The sequence below is a fragment of the Talpa occidentalis genome, unplaced genomic scaffold, assembly GCF_014898055.3.
Source record: "Talpa occidentalis isolate TD23 unplaced genomic scaffold, MPIMG_talOcc4v2.1 talOcc4.7, whole genome shotgun sequence".
In the NCBI taxonomy this organism is placed as follows: domain Eukaryota; kingdom Metazoa; phylum Chordata; class Mammalia; order Eulipotyphla; family Talpidae; genus Talpa; species Talpa occidentalis.
Genome location: NW_023605083.1, coordinates 105388500 through 105415851, shown reverse-complemented (window position 1 = coordinate 105415851; position 27352 = coordinate 105388500). Strand labels below are relative to the sequence as shown.

Below are 27352 nucleotides of genomic sequence, written 5' to 3'. Positions count from 1 at the left end.
TGACATTGGCAGTAGACCTTATGCAGGTAATCTTGATCAGACTAAGGAAGTCTCCTATTTTTCATTTACTGAAAAATTTTATCATGAATTGTTGAATTTTTATCAAGTGTTTTCCTTGTACTATGAAATAATCATTATTTTTTTCTTCTTTACTCCACTAATGAGAAATGAAAATATGATATATACTTTATTTTTTTATTTTTTAAATAGAGGCATGTTTTATTTATTTATTTATTTGTTTGTTTTGTTTATACATGCACTGGGTACAGTCAGAAGCGCAGGAGGGTGAGAGAATTCACCAGAGCCAGAGCAGGGAGCAGAGCAGGCAGAAGGACCGAAGTACACTGCTGAGGGGAGCAGCGGGCGGCAGGAGAGGTCTGCGCGCCATGTGGGACCCTCCTCCGGTGGCCGGGGAGCAGCCGGGGAGCAGCCGGGGACCGAACCAGCGCCGCAGAGGCCGCAGGCAGCTTCGCAACCCAGGGCTCTACCGCTGCACCACCGGGGAGGCCCCATGATATATACTTTAATATAAAATAGAAATGTGATAAAAATTAGACATATCAGAATGAAAAATGCCCAGGGAATTTTGCTGGGTTACTGGAAATGGTTCTCTCTTCTCTGCCATAATTATGAGTTATAACACCTATGTAAGAATGAAGCTTCTAATCACTATTTTTCCCACCAAATAGAGAGAGCCTGCCAGAAAATATGGCCAATGCAGAGGAAATCAAAACCAGTATATGGGGAAGGGGCATGAGAGCAATAAGGACACCCACAGGAAAATAATATTGGTGACATTTGAACCCTGGCTCCAGCAATGTCAGACCTTCCCCTGAGAGCCAAGATGTAAACTAATGAATTCTGGGGGGTTTAAATTACTTTGAGTTGATCTGATATACATTATGTCCGTCTTGCTTTGAAGACTTTTTCCATTCAGATTGCAAAAATCATATCACCCATTGAACATAAATTGTATTTCCATCACAGATATGTTACTAGGCATGGGGTTGGGATAGCTGACACATGCAGTTCTGGGCAGCCTTGTTCAAACAGTGTGGGAAAGAGGGTATAAAAACCAGCACATCCAGGTACAACATCAACAACCTTTATATTCACACACCTGTTAGGTTCTACCTTACCACTCAATTCATTTTCCAAAATACAGAACTTCAGCCCATCATCCTGGCCTTTGGAATGAGTACAGAAAAAATTATCCAACCTTACTTCAAAATCACAGATGAAAATTATTCTAGTGATTTCTGGAATAGGATAGATATAGGGAGACAGGGAATAAGAGGGTCAATGACACATGCAAACTTTCCTAGGGCAAAGGGATTTGCAGCTCAGGGAGCAATCAAGTCTTTCACGTGAGACATCATGATCACTGCTATGATCCTTAACTGAACTGACACCCCCGGAGCCTGCAGCTCAGGACTCTGCACAGCACAGGATCAGCCCCAGCATCCTGTGGGCCCCTAAGACACAGGTTTAATGAAGCCATAATCCATGCACTTGATGAGACATTCCCGGGCTGTCTGAACCACTGCTGCTCTCTTCTCATCCGGCTCCTGTTTGCCCACCACAGTCAGGATCTCCAGCAGCTCACTCTCCACCAGCTTCTTGGCCAGCTCAGCATCAGCCACCAGCAGGTTGTAGGCAATGACTAGGCCTCGGTGTTGGACTGACAGCTGGTCATGCAAGCAAAGCCTCTGTAGGATCTCTAGCCACTGAGTTGTCTGGAGGTTGGGGTGGGAGAGAAGGAAGGATGAGAGGAATCAGTGGAGAGACAGAGAGAAGAGTTTTTGGACAAGATGAGCAGAAGGCCCAGATTCTGTTCTCTAAAGAGTCAAATACAGACCTGGTTATTTGCATATGGAACTTGACACGTGCCTCCAAGACCCTTGGGACTAGCCTATCTCCTTACCTGGACCAAGGCAGGAATCAGAGAACTAGAGGGAATTTGCAATAATCCAATCCATTTAATTGGGATTAAAGTGGACAGACTGAGGTCAAGAGGGGAAGTGAATTAGCCATGGTCATACATCTGGAAATAGTAAAAGCCAAATATCCACCACTCCATTTATGTTTTAAGTGTCTTGAGGAGCAAAGGTACAGGCCCACCGCATGCCTGAGTGTAATGGTTATCAAGAGTATTCAGAAAGGAGGATTCTAATTCTGGGCACAATGGCAATGCCTGCTCCTGCCCACCCAAGTATCCTCTGAGACATGAGTTCCAGCCCTGACTTCAACTGGAATCAAAACTGGTGTCAGGAGTATGTCTTCTCCATCCATCCTCCATCTCTCCCCACCACTGCCAGATGTGAAGCAGTCCAACTACTATGCATGGGAGTACAGGACTCTAGACCACTGCAATCATTCCAGAGACAGATGGAGCCGAGACTAGTACCAAGAGACTAGGCTCTTACATCATCCAACAGACACATATGGGCAGCTGAGCAGAATGGTTATCAACGTGGGCTTTGGAGTCAGAGAGAGCAGGCAGTGTTCAGGTCTCTATGTGCTCACCCATGACCTTAGCTGAGTTACAATATTTAATCTCTCCAAGCCTCAGGTGTCTCATCTGTCCTGCTCTGCCTACCTCTTAACATTGTGGTAGTTTAAGGAGATGATTCATGGAAAGAGCTTCACATGGAGGCTTGAGCTAGTAAGAGTTCAACAAATGAATAGGGATGATGATGATTTCAGACACTTATGTCCCCTTTGCTTCCTCATACCTGTACCCTCACCCTCCATTTGTCACCAGGGAGCCCCTTTTTACATGCACTGTTCTCAAATTGGAGAGATAGACACAGAGGAGGAGAAAAGGAGAATTATTGGCTTCTGAGCTTCTAAGTGGACTTCTGTAAACTGCACTGAGTGTCCTACCACAAGGAAAGAAAATGAAAGTTCTGCTAGTTGGGCCTCCCTGGTGGCGCAAGGGGTTAAGCACCGCACTATGAAGCAATCCACAGCCTCTGCAGCACGAGTTAGATCCCTGGGCGGCCAGGGATCAACCCACATGGCGCAGCAGACCTCTCCTGTCTCACCCACTGCTCCCCTTAGCAGTGTATTTCAGTCAGTCTGCCTGTTCTGCTCCCCACTCTGTCTCTGGTGAATCCTCTCACCACCCCCCCAACACCTCTGGCCTGTACCCCAGCTCTTGTATGCATAAATAAGGAAATCTTAAAAAAAATAAAAAAGAAAGTTCCACTATCTGTGGTAGCATTCAGGGCAAGATTGAATGCTGGTGGGTAACTTACGATAATGGGTCCAGTGCCCATCATTTCCTGGGAAGACCGGGGACTAAGGGAAGAGGTGATAGATCCTATTGAATTAGGATCCCAGGGCTGGAGGGACAGGTGCCTGGCTTCCCAGGGTGTATTTCTATGTGAGACTATAGAGAGGTCCAGTATCCAACATGTTAGGTTGAGCAGCTTCACAGAGTCCCCCGGATGCCAGTGCGAAGATGCGAATGCAGTGGAGACTTCTGAGCCCCTAGAGGGTTAGCTTTCCTGAAGGTTCTAAACCCTTCCCAACTAATGGCTGTGTGGCCTTGAGCTAGTTATTTTTCTGCTTTCAATTTCCTCATCTGTAAAGTAGGGATAACAATAATCACACCACCAGACAGGGTTAGGAGGATGAAATGACTTAATAGATGTGAACCTGCAGAACAATGCAGGGACACAGTAAGTCCCACCCCCAGTCTACTCAATCAGAATGTCTGGGGGTAAGTTTCAATGAGCCATGCAGGTGATTCCTGCACAACTTTCAGTTCTGAGAAGCTTAAGGGAAAGACTGAAGCCCAACAACTACGTAGAGTGAGCTATACCCAGTAGAGACCCCCACCCCATGCCCACCCCATCTCCATTCCAGGACAACATAAGCCCTGTGCAACTTAGAAAACACACACATGCAAACACACTCCTTAAACCAACTGTCTAAAAGAGCCTGCCTTTGAAGCAGATTTGAGCACATTTGAAATTGAGATGTGTACATTTTTTACCTTCTGTGAAGATGATACCATGGACTAATTTTGGTTTGATGAAATGAGGAAAGTGTCATGTTGCAGCCCCATGTCCATGATTGTGTAAATATCACTGCCATTACATCTACTGCAGTGGCCACAGTCCCACCAAAGGAGCTGGCCATCATGCCCAATTAAGAAAATCTATGGTCTCATGGCCAAACCACAAGCTCTTGTTGGCACCAACCATGTCCATGCTGCTTTGGCGGATCTCAGGGACTTCACAGCAGCAGTCAGTGTTATTATTTTTCTTAAGTGATCAGTAATAAGCAAAGGCAATGGAGGAAACGATAGTTGCCAGGGACTTGAGCTGGCACACCTGGGGAGTCCAAAGAATTGATGTAAGAGGCTGAAGGGTATAGATTCTCTTGTCTTTAAGCGGTAGCAACAGATACCCAGGGGCTTGCAGGGGATACCATGAGACTGGCCTCTGCCCAGAGGGCCAGCCAATGTGGCCTGGGGATTCTCTGAGCCCACCCAGCCCCATGGTCCCCCAGGACCCACTCTTACCACTTGGGTCATCTTGATGCACAGTTTCTTGTGTGCTTCTGTCAGGATAGCCAGGGCCCCGGCCGCTGCATTCTGCACCTTGTCATCATCCTCCCCACAGAGCAGCACCACCAACTTCAGTCGGTCATTCCCATCAGCCAGAAACCTCTCCTGTACCTGTGGGAGGCAGCACAAGCCTCAGCCCAGAGAGGAAACTGTGTGTCTGAAGCCGTGTTCTCTGATCCAGGATCCCGCGGAATATTCCCTTGAGCAGTTCACCCATGCCACCTCTCCCAGGAAGTATTCCCTGATTGGATGGATGAATGGATAAAGGGGCTACAAGCTCCTCCTACTAAAAACATTAAAGAGATTAGGGGGTTCCCCATACAACAGGCTCCACCTCTGTTTGCATTCAGTTCTCCACAGCAGGGAAAAGAGGCAAAGAGGCAGGCACAGACTCCTGGATGGTAAAAGATGCCTGAAAAGAATGCTTTACTTCCTTTTGGGGAGTCCTGGAATGTTTCTCCTATAACAGATGGAATTTCAGCATCTGCCACAGAATGACTTTGCAGCCCCTGCAAGCACAAGGAATGGGGCAGGAGCAAAGACATCTGGGTAGTGTGTTGGTATTAAAAAACTGCTGTAGTCTCCACCAGGTGAGGGATGAGGCCTCCCCAGGATGCGGAAGCCAGGAGAGTTGTCCAGGGCCCAGGGTACTGACATATCTCAGCACACTGATCCCTGTGTTCTACAGTAAAATCTGGTCTCTAAGTTTAAGGGTGATTTATTGGGTCAAGTTTCCTAGATGCAAAGTTCCAAGAGGGGTCAAAGGTTGCAAATGCCCATGGTATGACCCTCCATCTCATCTCCCTAAAGCTGGAGCAGAGGTCCTGAGAGGTGGTCAGTGCAGTCCCCTTCTCCTGGGGGCACAGTGGTAACTGGGAAGCAGCTGCCTAGAAGGACTACATCCCCCCACTTCTTGCACCTTGAACTAGTTCTCATCAATGGAAGGTGAGGGTGAGTGACTGTCACTTCCAGGCCACCGTGGGGTACCATGGGTGCGTTCCCATAGCCTCTCTTCTGGTCACCATCTCACCAAAGGAGACCACTCTCAGGGTGGATCAACCAAAGAAGCCTGGATCCCCAAATCACCACTTGGAAGAGAGCCATGTGGTCCAAATGTAGGCGAGAAGTGAACTTCTATCCTGCTGGGGCTGCTCTATATTTTGATTCTGGTTATTGCAGCAGCTGGTACTCCTGAGGGGGGTGGGGAGAAGGCTGCACCCCCTCCCATTGTCTCTGTCCTCCCCTTTCCTTAGACATACTCTCTCTGTCTCCCACATGGCTGGTAGACCCCCAGCCCAGGCTCAGGCTAGTCTCCTGGAGAGCCTGGGTAGCATTGTTTCTTTTGATTTAACAGGCTTTCATGGGTTGGGTTTTCCCCCTATAACAGAGAAGATCCAGGACTCTAGTCAAGTGCTGAGAGGGAACAGAGTGGTCTCACAATTGGCCTGTCATGTCATGAAGGGCATCAATTTATACCCTCTGGTCATCCCTGATGAGGCTATGCCTACAGCCATAGCAGGATACTAGAGGGACAGAAAGGAGACTTTCAGCATCATATGACTAATTTATCCCTTTACTGGATCATGAGTTCACTGAGATGTTCTGAATTCATTTTATGTTTATAAACATAAAATGGGCTTCCCCGGTGGCACAGCGGTTGAGCGCTGGGTTGTGAAGCTGCCCACAGTCTCTGTAGCGCTGGTTCGATCCCCAGCCGCCGGGCGAGGGTCCCCCGCTTCTGACTGTACCCAGTGCTTGTATAAATAAATAAATAAATCTTTTAAAATAAATAAATAAATAAATAAATCCCGGGATTATTCTGTGAAGTTAGAAGGCATTGCAGTTTCTATGGAAACCGGGATAGTTCATTAAATGTTAACACTGAGTGTTCTAAAATTGTGTATAACTATTTTTGAATTTCTTCAGTTCTTTATGTGGAACTCCAACAAATGCAAGTGGTCTACTGGCCTCTCTTTACTTCTGTGGGTCCCTGGTCTCATATCCTGCATTACTATGAGATGATATAGAACTAAATGATTTAGAGAAGCATTTAGTGGTATCTTCTACCTCATCCAGCCCAGGCTTTGGGGTCAAAGCCCCAATCAGGCATAAATAATGTTATTTTGTGTGTGTTTCCCTGTCACCTCTAAGGGCCCCTACAAGGAGGGGGCTATCGTCCAGGAAAGAGTGGATTCCTGGCTTCTCTGACGAATGCTACCTTACTATCATTGTAACAGCCCAAAGTCTCACCCCAGGCCTGACCAGTCCCCACCTGAGCCCCTCACCTCCTTGTTCACCACCATGTTGCACATGCACTCAGTGGCCGCCTGTCGTAGCTGGTCATGGTTCTCAAACATGTAGTTCTCAATGTCTGGCAAGGCCTTCTCCTTAAAGATCTTCCGCCTGGAGTGGGAAAGATGGAGGAAGAGAGGCCACTGAGTCCCCTACAGTGCATATTTGGGGTTTGGGGGTCACCCCAGGGGCCATTTTCCATCCTGGTGGCATCCCTTCCGCAACCCCACTCAGCAAGGCATGGATGGCATAGGTCCAGCCCCCAACTCCAGCGGGAGTGCCAATGGGCATGAACTAAATGACAGAGCATAGAGAGAATCCTGGCCATAGTGATGGGTTCCAGAAAGAATATCTGACAACTGGAGATTCTTAGGTTTAATTGTTAGGGAATTAAGTTCTCTCTGTGTCTCCTGATGACTGTGAGGCCAAGAAGGTGCGAGGTCTGGAGCTTCCCTGTGACCATGAGAGGGGAAGGCATCCGCAGAGTAGGATGACACAGACAGGAGAGGAGGGAAGAACAAGGCCCTGGGACAGCTCTTGCCCTGGCCTAAAGCCACACTTGAATCTGGATGCCCAGGACTTTTCATTTACATAGGCCAACAAGTTCCCTTTACACTCCCACCAGCTGTGGTTAACTTCTCTGCACTTACAAACAAAAGACTCTCAATCCAATACACTCCACCCCACTGCTTCCAAGAAGGAGTACACTTCAGCTCTTTTACTATTTCAGAAAGAAGTGTCCTTACAATCTCCAGTGGCTTTATATACTTGCTATGTGGTTTTTCCCAAAAATCCCTCCTACTGTCATTCTTTGAATGCCTTTTTAAAAAAGATTCATTTATTTATGCATACAAGAGCTGGGATACAGGCCAGAGGGGTGGGGCGTGGGTGAGAGGATTCACCAGAGACAGTGGAGAACAGAACAGGTAGACTGACTGAAATACACTGCTGAGGGGAGAGGCAAGTCAGGAGAGGTCAGCTGCGCCATGTGGGTAGCTCCCTGGCCAGGGATCGAACTCACACTGCAGCAGCTGCAGATAGCTTCATAGGTTGCATCTTAACCCCTTGTGCCACCAGGGAGGCCCTTCTTTGAATGCCTTTGGGCCTGTCCTCAGAGAAGACCACTTTTCACACATGATGTGTATGAAATTTCATCCAACACTTTATGGGACACCTCTCCTACCCCTGTGCCCTCCACGTCTCACTCACCGGAGTTTGTCACTCCGTGCAGACAAGTTGGTGAGGCCTAGGAGAGCCTCGTAGTTTTGCAGCCCATCCCTCTGTGTGTCCAGGAGTTTCACGAGGGGCCGCACCACCTCATACACCTGTGGGAGGGACAAGACGTGGGTCCAGTGGGGTCCACACTTCCCAGTTCCTAACATTTAAGGTGCCTGGCTTTACAATTTCCAAAACACTGGCCCACCCACTCTTTAAACCAGTCTTCACAATGCTCCTGAGGGGCAGGATTGCTTCCTCTAGTTTGGGGTGAAAATGACTGAGATTCTGAGCAAACACTGTCAGTCAGGCCAGGTCTGGGATCCAGGTGCTTCCAATCCATGGCCTCTCTGGGACAGACAGCACCATGCTGCCTCCAGGCTGGGGGCACGGCAATGAGGGAAATGCCCTCAGGAGCAGAGGAGATGCCTCCCATTGCTCCATCCCACCCAGCAGACACCCACCCGTTCCCCAGGGAAGGCGATGTCAGGATTGGAGACAGCGGCGATCTTCGCGAGGGCATGGGCTGCCTTCACCTTGCCCACGTCTGTGCCCTCCAAAGCCAGGGGAATCAGGGCCTGCAAGAAAGGGCAAGGTCATGCCTCAGTCACAGACCATCCACCGGCTTCTCTCCCCATGTTCCCTTTCCAGGTGTTTGTCTGTCTGTCCATCAGAGGTTCAGGAAGACTATGTGAGCATCACATAGCTATATCAGCTCTTGAGCATCATAGAAAACAATTTCATTCTTAATCATGGATTTGGTCCCCCTGGTTCCCAGCGCACATGGAGGTCTACCTCCCCATCCCCTCCCCATCCACACATTTGCTCTGCTTTGGGAAAAATAGATTGATACCCTAATTTTTTTAGTTTCTGCCCAAGTTAACCCTAATCAAAATAGCAGTCATTTAATGACATTTAAAGAGTGCCTTGTATGAGCCAATGCTTTCATCCGTGTGACATTCTGCAAAGTCAGTTGTGATTCTGCCTCTGGCCAAGCCCCATTTTACAGAAGAGGAAACTATAGCTCAGAGAGGTCAAGTAATTTGCCCATGGTTACACAGCTAAAGAGGGGGAAGAGCAAGTACTCAACGGCTAGTCTACAGCAACATTCACAGTCTGTATTTGCACCAACATCAAATGAGGCATCATTTGATGCCTGACATCATAAAATGAGGCAGAAATTGGTTTGGACCTGTGAACACAGACAGCACAGATGCTTGAATGACCATAACCCAGGTGGCTAGGACATGGCACAGGGTAGTGTTCTTGGGTTGGACAGAGGGGGTACATGCACATGTGTGCACCCTCCACAGACACATGTGTGTGCTCCTCCCCCAGGGGGCATCTTCTAGGATGGCAAGACCTTATCCCACCATTACCTTGCCACCACCTTGAGCCACAATGGTGCCTCGGTCTCTCGGGTTGTCACACAGTGCCAGGAATACCCTGCAGGGCAAGATAAAGAACTCTGAATGCGCCAGCACACCCTCCCCAGAACAAGCACAACAGTCATCAGACCCCTGATAAGTGCGACCAGTGTGTGCGCCCCAGAATTAGCCACCTTGGGAGGATACTGCCATAGCATGGCAGCTGGGGATGAAGAGGCCAAGTGAGTTTTATTTAGGGAGACAACAAATGGCTCCTCACTGCCTACCATCTAAGAGAAACTCTTAAACATGAGGCACCCCAGGACCTCCATGATCTGCCCATTGCCTCTTCTCTGGTCTCATCTAGCATCACTTTTCTGTGCATTCTACACTCCAGAAATATTATGGGACAAGCCCCCATTTGCTATTCTCCCTCCATCCTCAGTGTCTTTGCAAATGCTGTTCCCTCTGCCAGGAGCCCTTCCCTCCCCTGCATTTGGGTGGCTCCTTTACTTCCTTCAGGGCTTTGGTAAGTTGTCCAGGAAGCCTTCCTGGATGCCTACTCACCCACCTTCCTGGCTGGTTAGGTCCCACTGCTTGTGCTCTCACCAACCCTCTGTATTTTCCCCATCATAGGACCCATAGGGCTGCATTGTAACTCTGAATCTGCTGCCCCCATTAGGCTGCAAAGAACCTGTACCTTTCATTTGTGGAACAGCAGGTCCTGTACAGGACCTGGGAACCAGTGAACCAATACAGACAATGACCTCTTCCCCCCACCCCATACAAACTTCCACCTGAGATGACCTGCCCACTACAACACTTTTCAATATTGATCCCCATCAGCCTCCTCTCCAGGCTGGCTCCCCAACAGCTCATTCCCTCATTTACTCCACCACCCTTTCTATCCCTCACCCCAGCCCTGCCCACTGCCACTGCACCTGGCCAGCAGCTCTTTGGTCTGGTTGGTGAGGATGGCACTGTCCGCCTTCACCATGCAGGCCAGCACAGAGATGACGCCGGTCTTCAGGAGTCGCTTCACCCGCATGTCTATAAAGTCCTTCTTGTCCTGGGAGATGAAAGGTGGCAATGGCGAAGGGAGCGGACACCCATCTGCACTGGAACTCAAGATGGTGCATTTCTGAATTCTTGTGGTGGACTGAATAGTGTCCCAAATGTGTCCACATCCCAACCCCTGGATCATGTCACCTCGCACGTGCAAAAGAGACTTTGCAGTTATGATTAAGTTAAGGGTTTTCAGACAGGAGATAATCCTGGATTATCCTTGTGAGTCCTCTATAAAGCAAGAGGGTCAGACTTAGTAGTGGAAGCAACAACAACACCAAGAAGTTAGAGATATTCCAGGGCACAAGCCAAGGAACGTGGCCTTTGGAATCTGAAAAGGATGAGGAGATACTGTCCCTTCACAACCTCCAGCAGGAAGTAGCCCTGTTGATACCTTGACTTTGGCCCAGGGAGACTGATTTTAGAGTTTGGATCTCCAGAACTGGAAGGTAATACATGTGTGTAGTTTTAGGCCATTGAGTGTGTGACAATTTGTTACAGCAGCAACAGGAAACTACTCCTCCGGCCCAGGGGGTGTAGGTGCCTCCTCTGTTAGACTACCTACAACTTCCTTCTTGCCCTCCCCACTCCTAATCAGAGCCACAGCAGCTGATATGGTAAGAGAATTAATCTCAAAGATCACAGAGGAGTGAAAGAAAAAGATGAACCAAAACATCAAATGACCCATATATTACATTTCTTGCAAAAGGCTGGCTTTTCACTAGTGCACGCTTGCCAAGGGAGAATAGGCAGATGTAGGCAGGAATTAGAAGGGGCAGGGAGCAGCTAAAGCCAACAGAACAATGAATTTGGTTTTTGCTGGAAACCCAAAGTTAGCCCCAGGGTTGACAGATATTCCTTGGAGTGACTGGGAACAGGCTGACTGTCAAATGCAAACTCTACAAGCTACATTTGGACTTTATAGCAGTAGTAGGTTATACAGCCTTGCCAGCAGGAAATAGGCAGCTTTTACAAATGATGCCACAAAAGGTAAACCATTATACTGTATATCTATAGTGGATACAAAGTTATATGTCAATTGTCTAAATAATAAATAAATATTTAGAGACTGACAAAGCAAGATGGAAAACACATAAAGCATTTCCCCAAAATTGAGCACAAAATGTTAACTATATCTTGATTAAAACTATGAAAAGAGGGCCTCCCTGGTGGCAAAGGGGTTAAAGACAGCACTACGAAGCTATAGCCATCCACTGAAGCACAAGTTCAATCCCCAGCCAGGGAGAAACCCACATGGCTCAGCAGAACTCTTCTGCCTCGCCCACTGCTCCCCTCAGCAGTGTATTTCAGTACATCTGCCTGTTCTGCTCCCCACTTTCTCTGGTGAATCCTCTCAGCCCACACACCTCTGGCCTGTACCCCATTTCTTGTATGCATAAATAATCTTAAAAAAAAAAAACTATGAAAAGAGGGCCTCCTTGGTGGCACAAGGGGTTAAGTCACAGCACTATGAAGCTATCGGCAGCCACTGCGGCATGAGTTCAATCCCCAGCCAGGGAGCTGACCCACATGTCACAGTAGACCTCTCTTGTCTTGTCTCACCAGCTACTCCCCTCAGCAGTGTATTTCAGTAGATCCACCTGTTCTGCTCCCTACTCTGTCTCTGGTGAATCCTCTCACCCCCCATACTTCTGGCCTACACCAGTTCTTGTATATGTAAATAAATAAATCTTTTTTAAAAAATAGCAAAATGTTTATCATGGTCATGAGGAAATGATATAATTGCAATAGACTTTTTTTCCTCTACTGTCCAGCTTCTTGCTTACTTTGCAAGATGATAATATTGCTTTGATCATTTGGAAAAACTGACTGCCTTAGTGAATGGAAGTATGATCATATATTCACATGCAAATCCAGACAAAAGTGTACACTTGCTGCAGGGAATCACTGGGGAGGGCCCCAGAGGGATTTGTTTCATCTGGGGTAATGCTCACCCACGTCCCTCCTCTCATTATTCCACTTAGGACCCATATCCCAGAATCCAGATATCCCAGGAAAAAAAAGTGAATATTAAAATTACACATGTTGATTCTCAAGGACTTGCTTCTGAAACTTATATAATGCAATTGTTAGAATGCAAGTTTACTTCAAAAAAAATGAAGTGTTTTCAAGTGTTGGAAACATAAAATACAACTGTCTGGCACCCATGAAATCAACATTAATTGCAGAACATTCACTTGTTTTCTCAGACAACAAATTGTTCTATTTTCTATCCCAAAATAGAGAATTAAAACTAAGAAAATACCTGAGCACCTCCTGCTGGAGGTGCTCGTATCTGTAGTTCATACCTTAGCTAAGCCTCCTAATCACACACATTCTACATCCAGCCAGCCTTAATTTTTCCATTCTGCCCCTCTGGCGGGCTGGTGGTACAGGCCCCCCACCCCTGGCAGGCCCTGTCCCCACCTTGGGGTGCTCCTCGGGCACGTGCTGCTTGGAGAACTTGGCAAGCTGCACCAGCTCGGGGATGACCTCCTTGACATCATAACTGTTGGTGCAGTTCACCAGGGTAGTGGCCACTGAGTACAGGATGGTCTTGTCAGCGGTCTGGGAGTACAGGGTAGAAAGGAGAGGTACCGAAAAGTGAGGAAAGGTGGAAATATTAGGACAAATCTCTGCTTCTAAAATAGTCCCATACATGGTAGGAAGTTGGTTTGGAGGAATGTGGCTGGTGGGACTCAGCTTGGAGGAGGACTTGGGCCCAGACAAAAAGGAACTGGCTCTGTTCACAAAGGTGGCAGCCCGGAGAGTAGGAATGGGGGTCCTCTTGGTGTCCCCCTTGCTTTGAGCCTCTTTCAAAAGTTCAGTCCAGGCCTCCCTGGTGGCACAGTGGGTTGAGCACAGCACTGCGAAGCTGTCCACAGCCTCTGCAGCGCGGGTTTGATTCCCAGCTGGCCAGGGAGATACCCACATGGCGCAGCAGACCTCTCCTGTCTCGCCCGCTGCTCCCCTCAGCAGTGTTTTCGGTTCATCTGCCTGTTCTGCTTCCCACTCTGTCTCTAGTGAATTCTCTTACTCCCCGTACCTCTGGACGCATACTCCCCGTACCTCTTGTATGCATAAATAAATAAATCTTTAAAAAAATAAGTCCAGTCCAATTCACTTTCCCATCAGACTGGAGTGACCTGGGGTTGGGTCTGGCCTGGTGGAAACTCCTTCCTATAGTTCCTCCCTTTAGTGGTGGGGAAGAGCAGGAGGTTGAACAGGGGGCTGGCACAGCAGAGGAGGAAAGTCTGAGAGGAGGTCAGTTCGGGAGGGGTCCAGAAGAGGGAGGTAGTGCCTCTGGGTCCCTCAAGACCTCATTTCCTGAGGATCCCAGGAAAAAATATCATCCTCCAGGTCCTCTCTGTGCCCAGAAGTTATAAGGAGCTAAGGGGAGTTCGGGAACCAGCACAAGGACACACAGGGCCAATTTCCCAGGCTCGGTGGAAGGCCAAATTCCAGTGGCCCTTTCTGCAGAGCAGAGGCGAGGCCCACACTTGCCTTAGCCAGCTCAAACATGGCCTGCAGGGCAGGGATGTCCTGAACAAAGTCGTCCTTCACGTCAGCATCCAGCGTGAGGTAGGCTAAGCCCTCCACTGCCCATCGCCGGGTACGGGTGTCAATAGACGCGTTGCACAGCCACCTGGACATGGGGAAGGAGAGGCGCGGGGGCCGCATCAGGCTCAGGTCAAGAGAGTGAAGCCAAGGGTTGCAATTGTATGAGGAACATAAAAATAAAATTGATTATTTAAAAAAAAAAAAAAGAGTGAAGCCATTCCAGGGTAGGGGAGGTAGCAGGAGAGAAACCTTCCACCACCTTGCAGCCTTGAGGGTGCAGCCCAGAGGAGATGGAAGGCCTGCTGGGATATAGGACCTCTTACTTGCGACACTGTTTGGCCAGCTTCTCTGTTGACCCTTCAGCAAACTGCCTGAGGCCGTAGTCTGTGCCACCCGCAGAGCCCAGCTTACAGAGTCCCTGTGGAAAGAGATGGGCACACTTGCAGGATCAGCCACAAGGCATGGCTCAAACAGGTCCTGGTGAGTGGAACACTTTGTTCCTTTTTCTTTTCCTGGAAAATCCTCTATGCATGCTACAAAACTCAGCTCAGGTGTCACCTCTTCCAAGATGCCTTCCCTGAGGCTTCCAGGTTAGGGTAGATGCCTACAGGGCAGGAGATTTGTGCCCTGCTCTTTCCCCCCACCCTTCTGAACCCACAAATGTTTTTGCCTGCCATTCTGAAAAATCAGCACAAGATAACATTAATTATATCTGCAACTGCAAAAAAAAACAAAAAACAAAAAAAAAACTTGTTATAGCAAAAAATTGGTGGAGAAATCACAGCTTGTGGGTAACAAATTTGGATGTGCAGAATTTTACCCAAGAAAAACTGGACCCTTGTTAGGAAAAAAATATCTTTCATAAGAGAAAACTCACAATGACAGAAGGTAAAATTAGTTTCTAAAAGTTTGATATGAATAAAAAGCAGATCAGTGTCTCAGATCTTCACTGTAGCTACTTATAAGGAAAAGATCAATGAAAAATAATTCCTGTAAAATGAAAATGGGGAAAAAATGAGACAGATTTGACAGAGTCATACACAAATTGATTAACAAACTGGGGCTTCCCTAGTGGCTCAAGGGGTTAAGACGCAACCTATGAAGCTATCTGCAGCCACAGCAGCACGAGTTCGATCCCCGGTGAGGGAGATACCCACATCCTGTCTCACCCACTGCTCCCCTCAGCAGTGTTTTCAGTCAATCCACCTGTTCTGTTCCCCACTCTTGTCTCTGGTGAATCCTCTCACCTCCCACAACTATGGCTTGTACCCCAGTTGTTGTATGTATAAATAAATCTTTAAAAAAAAAAAAAAGAAACTGACTTTTTGAAGTTTTTTTTTTTTTTTAAAGATTTATTTATTTATTTATGCAAGCACTGGGTATAGTCAGAGGCGCGGGAGGGTGAGAGAATTCACCAGAGCCAGAGCGGGGAGCAGAGCAGGCAGAAGGACAGAAGTACACTGCTGAGGGGAGCAGTGGGCAGCTTCGCAACCCAACGCTCAACTGCTGCGCCACTGGGGAGGCCCCGACTTTTTGAAGTTTTATCTGAAAACACTTGTTGGACAAAAATTTAATCAGTGTTAATGTCATTCAAGGTGAACGCCATTAGGACTAAACAGTAAGTCCATCATCCTGACTACGTTCTTGCAGCTCCCTGCTTATCACCCTCTCTGCAGGGGTCTGTGGAAGGTTCTGGATGCCCCCAAGAGTGTGGTGTCCCCCTCCTTGCAGACTGTCCATCCTGGTGTCCCCAATGCCTGGCACCGTTTCTAAGCCCCGGCCTACTCACCACCAGTGTGCGGATCTTGATCTTCTCATTTTTGGTGGTCTTGTAAATCTCTTTGAGCAGTGACACGCCATTGGTGATGATGAAGGTGGCACGGCTGAGCTTGGTGGAGGCGTGGATGAGGGCTTCCACGGCCACCAGCTGGTCTGCCTCCCGGTCGGAGCCACAGAGCGCTACCATCATCTCCATCACACCCTTCAGCCCCAGCAGCTGGTTGCCCAAGTCAAAGGGGCCCTGCAGGATCCCTGACACCGTCTGTATGGCAATCACATTCTTGTCCATGTCCTGGGGGTCAAACTTGCCTCTGAAACAGAGGGTAAGCATGATCGAGAGAATCAACCAGGCTGAAAGGGGGAAGAGTAAAAAGTGTGAGAATTGGGGGCCTCCCTGGTGGCTCAAGGGGTTAAGAAATAGCCTATGAAACTATCCGCAGCCACTGCAGCATGAGTTTGAGTCCAGCCAGGAAGCAACCCACATGGTGCAGCAGACCTCTCCTGACTCTTCCACTGCTCCCCTCAGCAGTGTATTTCAGTCAGTCTGCCTGTTCTGTCCCTGGTGAATCCTCTCACCCCTGCACCTCTGGCCTGTACCCTAGTTCTTGTAGGCATAAATAAATATTTTTTTAAAAAAAGTGTGAGAATTGGAAGCAGACAGATTAGAATTTGTATCCTGGATGCATAGCCCATGTGCTGTGTTATCTTGGGCAATTCACTGAACCTTGGCTTCTTGATCTGGAAACCGAGAAGCATATGATTACTTCTCAGAGTCACAGCGAGGATAAAGGATACATGATATAACAGATGTGCTGGGGTGATGTTCCCCAAGAAGCACAATCTGAGATAGGGGTTGACAAGCAAGAAGTTTATTAGGAAGAGCTCATGGGAGCCATAGCTGATAGAGAAGGGGAGAAGCAAGATAGGGCGTGGGAGGCGCTGGGCTGCAACACAGTCACATAAAGCCTCAGCCTGCCGAAAATTCTAGAGTTAGAAAATTCTATGTTGGGGCAAAAGACAAGCCAGAACCACCCAGCCAGTTTACTTCCAAGTTCCTGTCACATCGCACTGTGACAGGAAATGATTATTGTTTTAAGCTGCTAGAATTTGTAAACGTGTCACATGACACCAATACCCAACACAGGCACGGGCCCTGGGGGCTGCCCTGGAGCTCACATGATGTACTCCTCGCAGATTTTGCGGAAGTGATCGCGCTCCGGGTCACAGCGCAAGTCATCGTACAGCTTGTTGATGAGGATGGAGGCCAGCATGCGGGTGTTGTCGGTCAGGGGCAGGCAGGATGGCAGGTCCGGAACCTGCCCCACCACCTTCAAGATCTTCCTCAGGCCTGCAGAATCGGAAGTGTAAGGGCCCTGCTGGACTCTCCTCACAAACACCCCACGCTGGTCATAGATTATCACCAGCTTCTCTCCAGCCTGCCGTGAGTCCATGCATGGCTTATCCGGAGTCACAGCAACAGAATGGGCAAGAGACACAGTTTCTACCCTGACCCTTCCCATGTGGACAGCTCACCTCCACCGTGGACCTCTATTTTCATGTTTTTGATCTCAGAGACTCTACCAGTGCTCACATTCTCAGGGATGATGTATTATCTTCCTCAAATACTCTTTTATATTCTCTTTTCCCCAGGCCTCAGTTTCCTTATTAGAGGCTAATGCCTTTTCCTGGCTTTTCAGCTGGGAATGAAGATTTCTCCAGGACAGGAAGTGTACCCCTTCCCCTCTGTGCTCAGTGCCTAATAGTTTGGTGCCCACGTGGAAGGCTGAGTCTCCCACGCCCTCACCGTTATCCACCACATAGATGGTGCGTGAGTTGTCGTGAATGGCGAGGTCCTTCCTGGGGACGTTCTTATTGAGCAGATTCAGAGCCTGATCTCTGCCCTGGCCAGACACCTTCTTACTGACCAGCATGTCCAGCAGGTGGCTGGTGATCTGCTTCAGGTCCCTCTTGGTGTCTGAGGAAGAAGAGGAGATGGGTGAGGAGTGAGGACTATGGAGTCTCAGATATATAGAGCCAGAAGTAACTAAGGCTTCTAGAAGGACTCTGGAAATATCAAATCCCTTGCTCCCTGGATACTAAATAGAATTTCCCAAAAGAGCATGTTATTGCTTATTCCATCCAAAAAAAAAAAAAAAAGGGAGGGAAATCCCTTAACCACACTTCAGCCTTCAGCCACTCTCAATACTGCCAGGGTCCTTCAGCCACTCAGCACTGCCTTCTACAACTGAATTCCAGCCTTGAACAGCTCTGGTTCTTAGAAAGTCCTTCAGTGATTGGCAGGGATCCAGGAATATGTCATGTCGTTTTAAACAAACTAATCTAACACAATGTTTTCCAAAAAAAAAATTTATATTCCTTACAGACATCTTATCTCCCTCCCACTTTCCCCTGCATTCACGCTGGCAGCCTGGATTCCAGTTTTTGCCTGGGGTGCCAGTTCTCCCCCGCCCATTGCGTCTCTGAAAGGCAAGACAGTCATTTCCTGCTTTTGCCCTATTGGGCCCCTCTGAGACGCAGGATTCTTGTCCTCATTCTAAGTTGAAGCCCACAGGCAGGTAGAAAAGGAAGACTTCAAAAGCATATCATATAAAGGATGGAGGGATGGGGGCTATCTCAGTGGAGAAGGAAAGACATAGGTGGACTTGCTAAGTTGATTTTAGATGAAGGACTGTCGTGAGGATGAGATAACAGATTTATTCTGTGAGGATCCCGAGAGCAGAATGGGGACCATCAGTGGGGGGAAGCTGCCAGAGCTTCCATATAGGAAAATCAATATATGGAAGAATTCTTTAGCAGACATGCCCAAAAGCTCGTTACCTCCCAAGGAAGCTGTGGCCCCCAGTGAATCACACCTCTCAGCATTCGGATACTTGGGGAGTCACTGCCCACACTGGCCCTAGGTTGGTCATGTGTCTTATGGTGCTTAAAAAACATGTGTACATCGGGGCTTTTTGAGAATGCAGCCACCAGGTCACACGGACACACAAACTGCCTCAGAGAGGCTGCAGTATCTCCAGGTAACTGACCGTGATGTTACAAAAGTAAAGTCTGGGGCCTCCCTGGTGGCGCAAGGGGTTAAGATGCAGCCTGTGAAGCTATCTGCAGCCACTGCAGCACGAGTTCAATCCCCGGCCAGGGAGCTACCCACATGACACAGCAGACCTCTCCTGTGTCTCCCGCTGCTCCCCTCAGCAGTGTATGTCAGTATATCTGCCTGTTCTGCTCCCCACTCTGTCTCTGGTGAATCCTCTCACTACCCCACAGCTCTGGCCTGTACCCCAGTTCTTGTATGCATAAATAAATAGTTAAAAAAAAGGAGTAAAGTCAGACTCACACCAAGAACCCCAGAGACTGCCATGCTATCTTCTGTGACTATGAACTTTACTATCTTAGATGCCTCATGGAAGTGGAATCAATATTTGTCCTTCTGTGACTGGCTAATTGCACTGAACACAATGTCATCCAACTTTATGTCTGTTGTAGCATATGGCTGAATTGCCTTCTTTTTCAGGGCTGAGTAATATTCAATTGTGTGTATATATCAGGCCTTGTTTATTCATTCATCCATTTGAAGTTGCTTTTACCTTTTAGCTACCGTAAATAAGGCTGCTCTACTTCTGTCACTTTTATAGTCAGAAAATAAGTAATAATACACAGATAGGGAATGCCCAGTCTGAGGTGATAACTGCCTCTCCTTGTCCTGACCCTCTTGAACCAAAACCGAAACATGGACCTCCCTGGCGGCGCAGGGGTTAAAGACAGCACTATCAAGCTATCACCAGCCACGAGTTTGTTGCCCCCCTGATGGCCAGAGAGCTGACCCACATGGCGTAGCAGACCTCTCCTGCCTCACTTGCTGCTCCCCTCAGCAGTATATGTAATTCAGTCTGCCTGTTCTGCTTCTCACTCACTCTGGTGAATCCTCTCACACACACACACACAACACCCAGCATCTCTGGCCTGTCCCCCAGATCTTGTGTGCATAAAAAAATAAATCTTAAAAAAACAACATATTGAAACATGTCTCCTACCTAGAACCAGGGCCTCCTCCTGGCCTCGATGCTCCCGCTTGTCCTCCCCAGACAGAGAGTCAATGATGGCCTGGAGCAGGTTGCAGACGGCCAGGGATATCTCCTCATTTTCCACAGCCATCAGGCTACAGATTCGGTCTATCCGGACTGCATGGAGAATCGCTGTGGCCTAGACTCCCAGCAAGAACCACCATCAGTTATTGCCCCTCCTTGCCAACTGCCATCTGGCTGGGGAGTAGATGACTCCCAGTTGCGAAATGGGCTCAGACAGTCCATTTCTCATGGGACCCATGCTCTGGGAAGGCCCTTGACACAAGCCAGGCCGCCTTCCAGAGGCTTAGAGCAGCATCCTCCAACACAGCAGTCACGGAGCACTTGCACTGAGGTGGGCCCACTTGGGGGTGTGCTGAGAGCATAAGAAACGCGCTAGATCTTGAAAAGTTAGTATGAAAAATATGACCTATCACAGCCCTTTCTCATAAACCATTTTCAATACCCTTATTTTTGTTTAGGCCCATTTCCAGCTCAAAGGAAAAATGAGAGGAACAATCTGTTGAACCTGAGGTCATACAAACCAGGTTGGCGTGGGTGGGAGGGGGGCACTTTAGAGTTTTTATCAGGATCTCTATGCCAGCCACAGCCCTGCCCTCATGTCACCCTCCAGGTTTTTGGACAGGCAGCCATCTGTGCCAAAAGCCCTCACCCTTGCTCGGTGTCCACTGCACATGCCTGACAGGGTCCGCACTGCAGCCAGTACTAGCTCAGGCCTCTTAGTGTCCATCAGCTGCAGCAGCAGGGCCACTCCATTGTTCTGGAAGATCCTCTCAACCCCCGATTCCTCACGGCCTAGGACAATGAGGTTGTTGGCTGCCTGAAGGAGGAAGGAGACAATAAGGGTCAAGTGAGAGGTCTGGCTGTGGATGCCATAGCCATGAGTCAGTGTGAGGGCTGGACATCGTCCAGGGTTTCAAAACGTCTTCACATTCTTTCACTCTATAATAATTCCCCCATGATCTACTATCCCTGGAAACAAAACCTACAAACAAAATCCAAAGGAAGAAACAAAGTAATGCGCACAAAGACTAACTTGATGAAATGTACTGACCATTAAAGTTGTAAATAAAAAGACCACAGAACAACTTGGAGAAAACATTGGTAAGCAGAATCAGAATCGTAGATTCAATTTGATTGCACTTATGTTTCTCTAAAAGTCTAGAATGGAACGTGAAAAAATGCAATAAATTCAACTAACAAGATGGGATCGTGAGTGAACATTTTCGTATTTCAGAATGACTTTCTGCAACATTTTGAAAAGGAATAAAACATTAAGAGGTCATTGTTTCTCAAGGTTAAAGTTAGAGTGAGGCACCAGACCAGGGTACAACCGCTTAGGGGCACCCAGAACCTCAGTAATTAATGAATTAATACTGAATGCAATATTTTTTAAGTCAAAAAGCAATGCAAAAAGAGATCCACCATGAACAAAATATTGAAAATATAAATAGAGGGCATCCCTGGTGGCCTAGGGGTTAAGGCTCAGTGCTACCACAGCGATGGCCTAAGTTCATCCCCAGCCAGGTTGACCCACATATTGCAGCAGACCTTTCCTTTCTCCCCCACTGCTCCCCTCAGCAGTATAATTCAGTAGATCCACCTGTTCTGCTCCCCACTCTGTCTCCGGTGAGACAGAATCCTCTCTGGCCACCTCTGGTTTACACCCCAGGTCTAAGCAAAAATAAATTAAAAATCTAAAGAAAAAAATAGAGAAAGAGAACAGATCCAACCCTGCCACAAGTACTCTCCTCAATGGTGTCCCTTCTTATAATTTACTTTGTTTTCTAAAAAGCTTAACCTTTGGCCTATTTTCTTCCACCTTTTCTAAGGAGATGCCTCAGGGCTGGACTTCCAGCTAGTATAACAAATCCCAGAGTCCACTGACACGAGCAGGACCTGCAGCAGCAGTTACTTGGCGGGTCCCCACCTCGTCCTCTGCGCGGTTGCCTAGCAGCACTCACCTTCTCCCGCTTATCAGCTTCACTGTTTTCATCCATGAGGATCTCAAACATTGTCTGTACCCTGGAGTCTGTAGAGAACTGCACACGGAGCTGAAGAGAGGGAAGAGAGTGCAGAATGAGGCAGGCGGGGTCCACATCACTTCAGTCAGCTTCATATAAAGTTTATCTCTGTAAATATTAGGGTATCTATTCTACCCCTCCTCCACCACTGTTTTTCACTCAACAAAACTTTACTAAACAACTACTACATGCCAGATGCCATTCAAATTGTTGGGAATAGAATGATGGACAAAATTAAGTCCTTGCCTCATGAAACTTAGAGTCTAATAAAATCTGCCACACCATTTATTCATCACAAGTTTTATTTATTTTTTTTAAGATTTATTCATTTATTTATATAAGCACTGGGTACAGTCAGAAGCACGGAAGGGTGAGAGAATTCACCAGAGCCAGAGCAGGGAGCAGAGCAGGTAGACTGATGAAGCACACTGCTGAGGGGAGCAGCGGGCGCGGCAGGAGAGGTCTGCGCACCATGTGGGACCCTAGCCACTGGCCAGGGATCTAACCGGCGCTGCAGAGGCTGTGGGCAGCTTTGCAGCCCAGCGCTCAACAGCTGTGCCACCAGGGAGGCCCCATCACAAGTTTTAGAAGCCAAGGGATTATCACTCCAATTTTGGAGTCTCATAAACAATTAACTATTAGACAGAAATAGGTCTCCAGTGCCAGAAACTTGAAGCAATTTTCTTTTTTAAAGAGATTTTTTTTAATATATATTTTTATTTATTTATTTATACAAGTACTGGGTACAGTCAGAAGCGCGGGAGGGTGAGAGAATTCACCAGAGCCGGAGCGGGGAGCAGAGCAGGCAGAAGGACCGAGGTACACTGCTGAGGGGAGCAGCGGGCGGCAGGAGAGGTCTGCACGCCATGTGGGACCCTCCTCCAGTGGCCGGGGAGCAGCCAGGGATCGAACCAGCGCTGCAGAGGCTGCGGGCAGCCTCACCACCCAGCGCTCAACTGCTGCGCCACCGGGGAGGCCCAACAATTTTCAATTACTTTTCTAAGACATTCTGTTCAGCAGTCTCACCCCTCACACTCCCACCCCAGTCCCAATCCTCTGAAGCACTCATAAAGTGACTCCACCAGCCCAATCCTCCCCTCTCTCTCCAGCTCCCTCTGGTCTCCCTGCACTCTGTTCTGCTGGTCCACAGTCCCACCTATTTCCACCCTGGGCTCATTTCCTTCCATGGCAGGGAGGGGCCTCATTGGCCGCCTGGACTCCAGTCACTCCTTTGTATTTCCTCAGCCCTGAGTCTGTGCGCTGGATGCTGGGGTCCTACCTTGAGGTTGCCCCAGGCATGCAGGCATGTTGGAGCAAGGGGCTGAGTGGTCATTTACCCTCCTGCTTTTACAAACAGGAAACTAACACCCTCAGAAAATTGGCCCAAGATCTCTCCTCCCCGCTCCATTTTCCCAGAAAAGATTTCACATTCACACCAGTTCCTGTTTCTCCTCTGTTTCCCAGAAACACCCGCCCTTCCTGATTCCTTGGCATCTCATGCTTCTTTGTCCTTCTAGAAGTAGAGGAAGATCATGTTACAGACATACTATGTTACTTTTTTTTTAAACCTCCTTTTTTTAAACCTCCGTGTGGAATTTAAAAGACTCGCTTTCAGTCCTGGTTGCTTGGCCTCAAACAAGCATCGGGGCTTCTCTGATCACTCACAGATGGACACACCTGCCCGGCTGTTCTGTGGCTCCTGCTCTCTCCCTCTCTAGTGTGGACGTAGGACTAGGCCTGCCCTCAAGTCCCACTTTCCTAACTTGTGCCTATAGAAATGGGGAGAGAGAGGGCTCCCTGGTGGCACAAGGGGTTCAGCACCACACTATGAAGCAGTCCGCAGCCTCTGCAGCATGAGTTCGATCTCCGGCCAGCCAGGGAGCAACCCTCATGGTGCAGCAGACCTCTCCTGTCTCACCCGCTGCTCCCCTTAGCAGTGTATTTCAGTCAGTCTGCCTGTTCTGCTCCCCAATTTGTCTCTGGTGAATCCTCTCACCCCCCCACATCTCTGGCCTGTACCCCAGCTCTTGTCTGCATAAATAAATAAATCTTTAAAAAAAAAAAAAAGAAACAGGGAGAGATGGTCAAGGCTTGTGGGCAGGGTCCTGGCTCACCTTCTCCTGGATGCTGGTGTTGAGCCTCCTCAAGGTCTCCTGGAAGTTCTGGTTCCGTGGCTCCAGGGTGGCACATCGCTGCACATCTTTAAAGGCCTGATCCAACTTCCCCAGCTGCTCCAGTGCCTGGCATCGCCGATACAGAGCCTTGATGTCAGAGGAGTTGATGTCGATGGCTGGTGAGGGAGACAGGCAGGGTCTCAAGTTGCTGGGCTGCGGACCATCTTCCTCCCACCTCCATCAACAACTCCAGGACTTCTGTGTCTTCACTGGAGGTCGCCCATTGCACTCTAGACTCTGCCCCAAGTCTCCCCTTGTTAGGGAGAGACTAAGCATCATAGTCTCAAGGTTAGAAAGGAGCCCAAGGGTCATTGCCATCCAACTCCTGATAGTTCACTCTCTGCTACATGATGACCCCTGCCAAGCACTCATGCAGCTGGTGCTTGCAAACCTCCAGGGGTGGGGAACACCCCCTTCTGATGGCAGCCAGGCAGCTGCATCAGAAAGCCCCCATCCTACCTGGTATCTATCTCCCTGTAAATCTGCCCTGTATCCTAAGTCCTGCCCTGGAACCCCCAGATGAAATCCAATCCTTCCTTTTTGTGATGGCCTTTTAGGTGATTGAAGGCAGCTCTCCATACCTACCCCACCTGGGAGTTGACCTCTCTGAGCTAAATATTGCCATTTCCCTCCACTGCTCTTCACAGGGTGTTTCCAGCCCCTCTTCAGGAGGGTTCTCTTCTTTTAGAACTCACTCCAGACTATCCATGTTTCTCCTAAAAGAATGGCAACCAGATCAAAACCCAACATGGGACTACATGGAGAGTTCCCTTCATTCTGCACATTATCTCCCTAAAATGCAGCCCAGAGTTGCCTTCTATTCTGATCATACACTTAAGCCTAAATTCTCAACTCCATGCAGAGGTGCCAGTCTCTCTCCCTCCTAGTACCTCCTCCCTCCCCTCAGGGAATTCCATGCACAGGCTGAAGCCCCTACCCTGGGGAGCTTAAGCAATAGTCCAACTCATAGCATGACAAAAGGAGTTCTGAAAGCATCATTTAAAAAGCTGCCCTAACATATTTAACACTCACAAAGGAGACTTGGGGATGACTTTTCTGGAACTCTTCTATTAACTAAGGATGATGAAGCCTAGGATGGTGCTCACACAGTCTATAATTCCTATGAATATCAAGAGTCTCTTGGACAAAACAGGGATACTATGTGTGTGTGGGGGGAGGACAAAGTGGAGTGGAGGTGGCCTCACCTCTTGAAGCATCTGAAGCTGCTTGAACATAGCTCTCCTGTGAGATGGGGAAATAGGAGAATGTTAATGTGGATCCAGCACACAGAGACCGAGAGTGTTCCCACACGCGGGGAGAGGGCTGGGAGCACCCCTCCCTGGGGATGGAAAAATGGAAAAATGCTTTGCTATCAGCAAACTGGGGTTCAGCTTGGCTCTGCTACTACCTAGAGACCTGGCAAGTTATTGAGCTCTGTGATCCTTGGGCTTCTTACCTGCAAAATGGCCTGGGAAACATGAATACAGCCTGACAGGCTGTTACTAAACTGTCACAAAATAACATATGAAAAGCCCCCAGAGTGATGCCAGTCTCCACTAGGCTAATTCCCATGTGGAGGAATTTCTGCTCTCTGAAGGAGGGGTCAAGAGGTAGATTCAGGAAAGTGATGGGAGCTGCCCTTCTCCAAGTTGGGGGCTCCAGGCCAGAGGGCAGGGACAATGGACCTTGTCTATGAGGAAGGGGGGCTGCCTCCACACCCCTGGAGCCTAGTGCCACCCTCAACCTCCCACCCTGCCAGCTCCCAACCGTTTTCAGGCCGCAGGCTGCCCGGTTCCGGAAAAGCGTAGCCAGCAGGGCCTTGTCCTTGGTCAGCTTCAGAGCCTGGCTGTAGCTCTTTGTCGCTGCTTTGTAGTCCTGGAGCTGGAAATGCCGATTCCCTTCCTCCTTCAGCTGCACCGCTTCCTTCTCAGCCATCTGTCAGGACAAGGACAGTTCTGGCCTCTTACTCCAGGCCCAGCACTGGGCGCCTGGTCTGAGATCTAGAGCTCCAAGCTCTCCTCCCTGGCCCCCACCAGGATGGAAGGTAAGGATTCTACCTAGAATGGACCCATCCCTAACACCCCCACATCCAAAAGTGGGTACAGCATTTGCTTGAAGCGCAGTCTGAGTTGAGAGGCACTCAGAGCCCCGGGTCTGTCCCTCCCTCCACACCCAAGGCTTGAGCTCTTGTTGCAGGCTTTAAAACTTCTCAATTCCTCTCCTCCCTCTTCAGTCCAAGGAACATTCAGCCTGGCTCACTTTCTCAAGAGGATAATGCTCCCCAGTAGGCCGCCTGTCCTGTGGTGTGTCTTCTCTGAAGAACTCAGCCAGCCAGTTTCAGTCCTCTGTCCCAGGCCTACCCAGGAGACTTTATTACCTCTGCCTGCGGCTCCAGACCATATTTGGCCACAGGGGCAGGTGGCCCTGGAGTCTGTCATTGATACTCAGGGCCCTCCCCTTCCCTGTCTGGATGGCCACTGACCTCTACCCAGCACTCTGCTCAAGGGCAGACCTGAGGGCCTGGGATACTCCATACCCCAAAGGATGAGAGAAAGAGGCAGAAGGGATGGGAACCCCCAGACACAGTTATAATGCCCCTTCTCCACCTCTATCCCGGATAAACAACCTCCTCTTCCTCCCCTACCCCTCCCCCCAGCCACTGCTATTTTGGGAGCAGAGTGACAGCTGAGGGGCTGACAGACTTGGACACACTGAGCAGCTGCCCACATCTCAGACCAACTGGAGACTTCCAGAAGCCCTCAGGAGGGCGGAGAGAAGGAAGCAGAGAGGAACCTTCCAGCCCCTCTCCCATGGGTCCAAAGCTCCCCTCCCCCTTAATTGTTGAAAGTGTCCTTTTTCAGAAGACCATTGGACTTGCTGACTCAGTTTAGTGCTCTCCTGGTCATTATTTTCTTTTTAAGATTTATTTATTTATGCATACAAGAGCTGTGGTGCAGGCCAGAGACCGAGTGGGGAACAGAACAGGCAGTCTGACCGAAATACGCTGCTGAGGGGAGCAGCAGGCGAGACAGGAGAGGTCTGCTTCGCCATGTGGGTTTCTATCTGGCCTGCCGGGGATGGAACTCCTGCTGCAGAGGTTCCGGATTGCTTCATAGTGTGGTGCTTAACCCCTTGCGCCACCAGGGAGGCCATGGTCATGGGGTGTTAGGCCAGAGGTGGGGGGGCGGTGAGA

At 48.8% G+C, this 27352-nt stretch overlaps 1 protein-coding gene across 2 annotated transcripts; it reads right to left on the bottom strand.

The window, feature by feature from the left end:
• Nucleotides 1-579: 579 nt before the first annotated feature.
• UNC45B (unc-45 myosin chaperone B) lies at nt 580-26464 on the bottom strand. 2 transcript variants are annotated; one of them, XM_037491428.2, is made up of 20 exons: nt 26419-26464; nt 25927-26094; nt 25365-25401; nt 24100-24275; nt 21926-22015; nt 20614-20781; nt 19911-20079; nt 17663-17833; nt 17035-17206; nt 15869-16169; nt 14403-14497; nt 14023-14164; nt 12946-13086; nt 10395-10522; nt 9466-9532; nt 8551-8664; nt 8081-8196; nt 6865-6982; nt 4535-4690; nt 580-1736 (listed from the first exon to the last, which is right to left on the bottom strand). In XM_037491428.2, the coding sequence occupies exons 2-20, from the start codon at nt 26092-26094 to the stop codon at nt 1476-1478; spliced, it is 2790 nt and encodes a 929-aa protein (XP_037347325.1). In that variant the 5' UTR covers nt 26419-26464; the 3' UTR covers nt 580-1475. The 2 variants fall into 2 exon arrangements, with proteins under 2 accessions (XP_037347325.1, XP_037347326.1); XM_037491429.2 differs by lacking the exons at nt 24100-24275; nt 25365-25401; nt 25927-26094; nt 26419-26464 and adding an exon at nt 23265-23324.
• Between the last annotated feature and the right edge of the window lie 888 nt (nt 26465-27352).

Bases quoted from the DNA above. Each gene is read 5' to 3' on its own strand.
- UNC45B (XM_037491428.2), bottom strand. From the start codon at position 26,094: ATGGCTGAGAAGGAAGCGGTGCAGCTGAAGGAGGAAGGGAATCGGCAT. The intron at 22,016-24,099 runs GTGAGCCAGGAC...CCCTCTCTTCAG, and splicing joins ACACCAGCATCCAGGAGAAG to CTCCGTGTGCAGTTCTCTAC. The intron at 8,197-8,550 runs GTGGGTGTCTGC...TCCCTCCCACAG, and splicing joins TCGCCTTCCCTGGGGAACGG to GTGTATGAGGTGGTGCGGCC.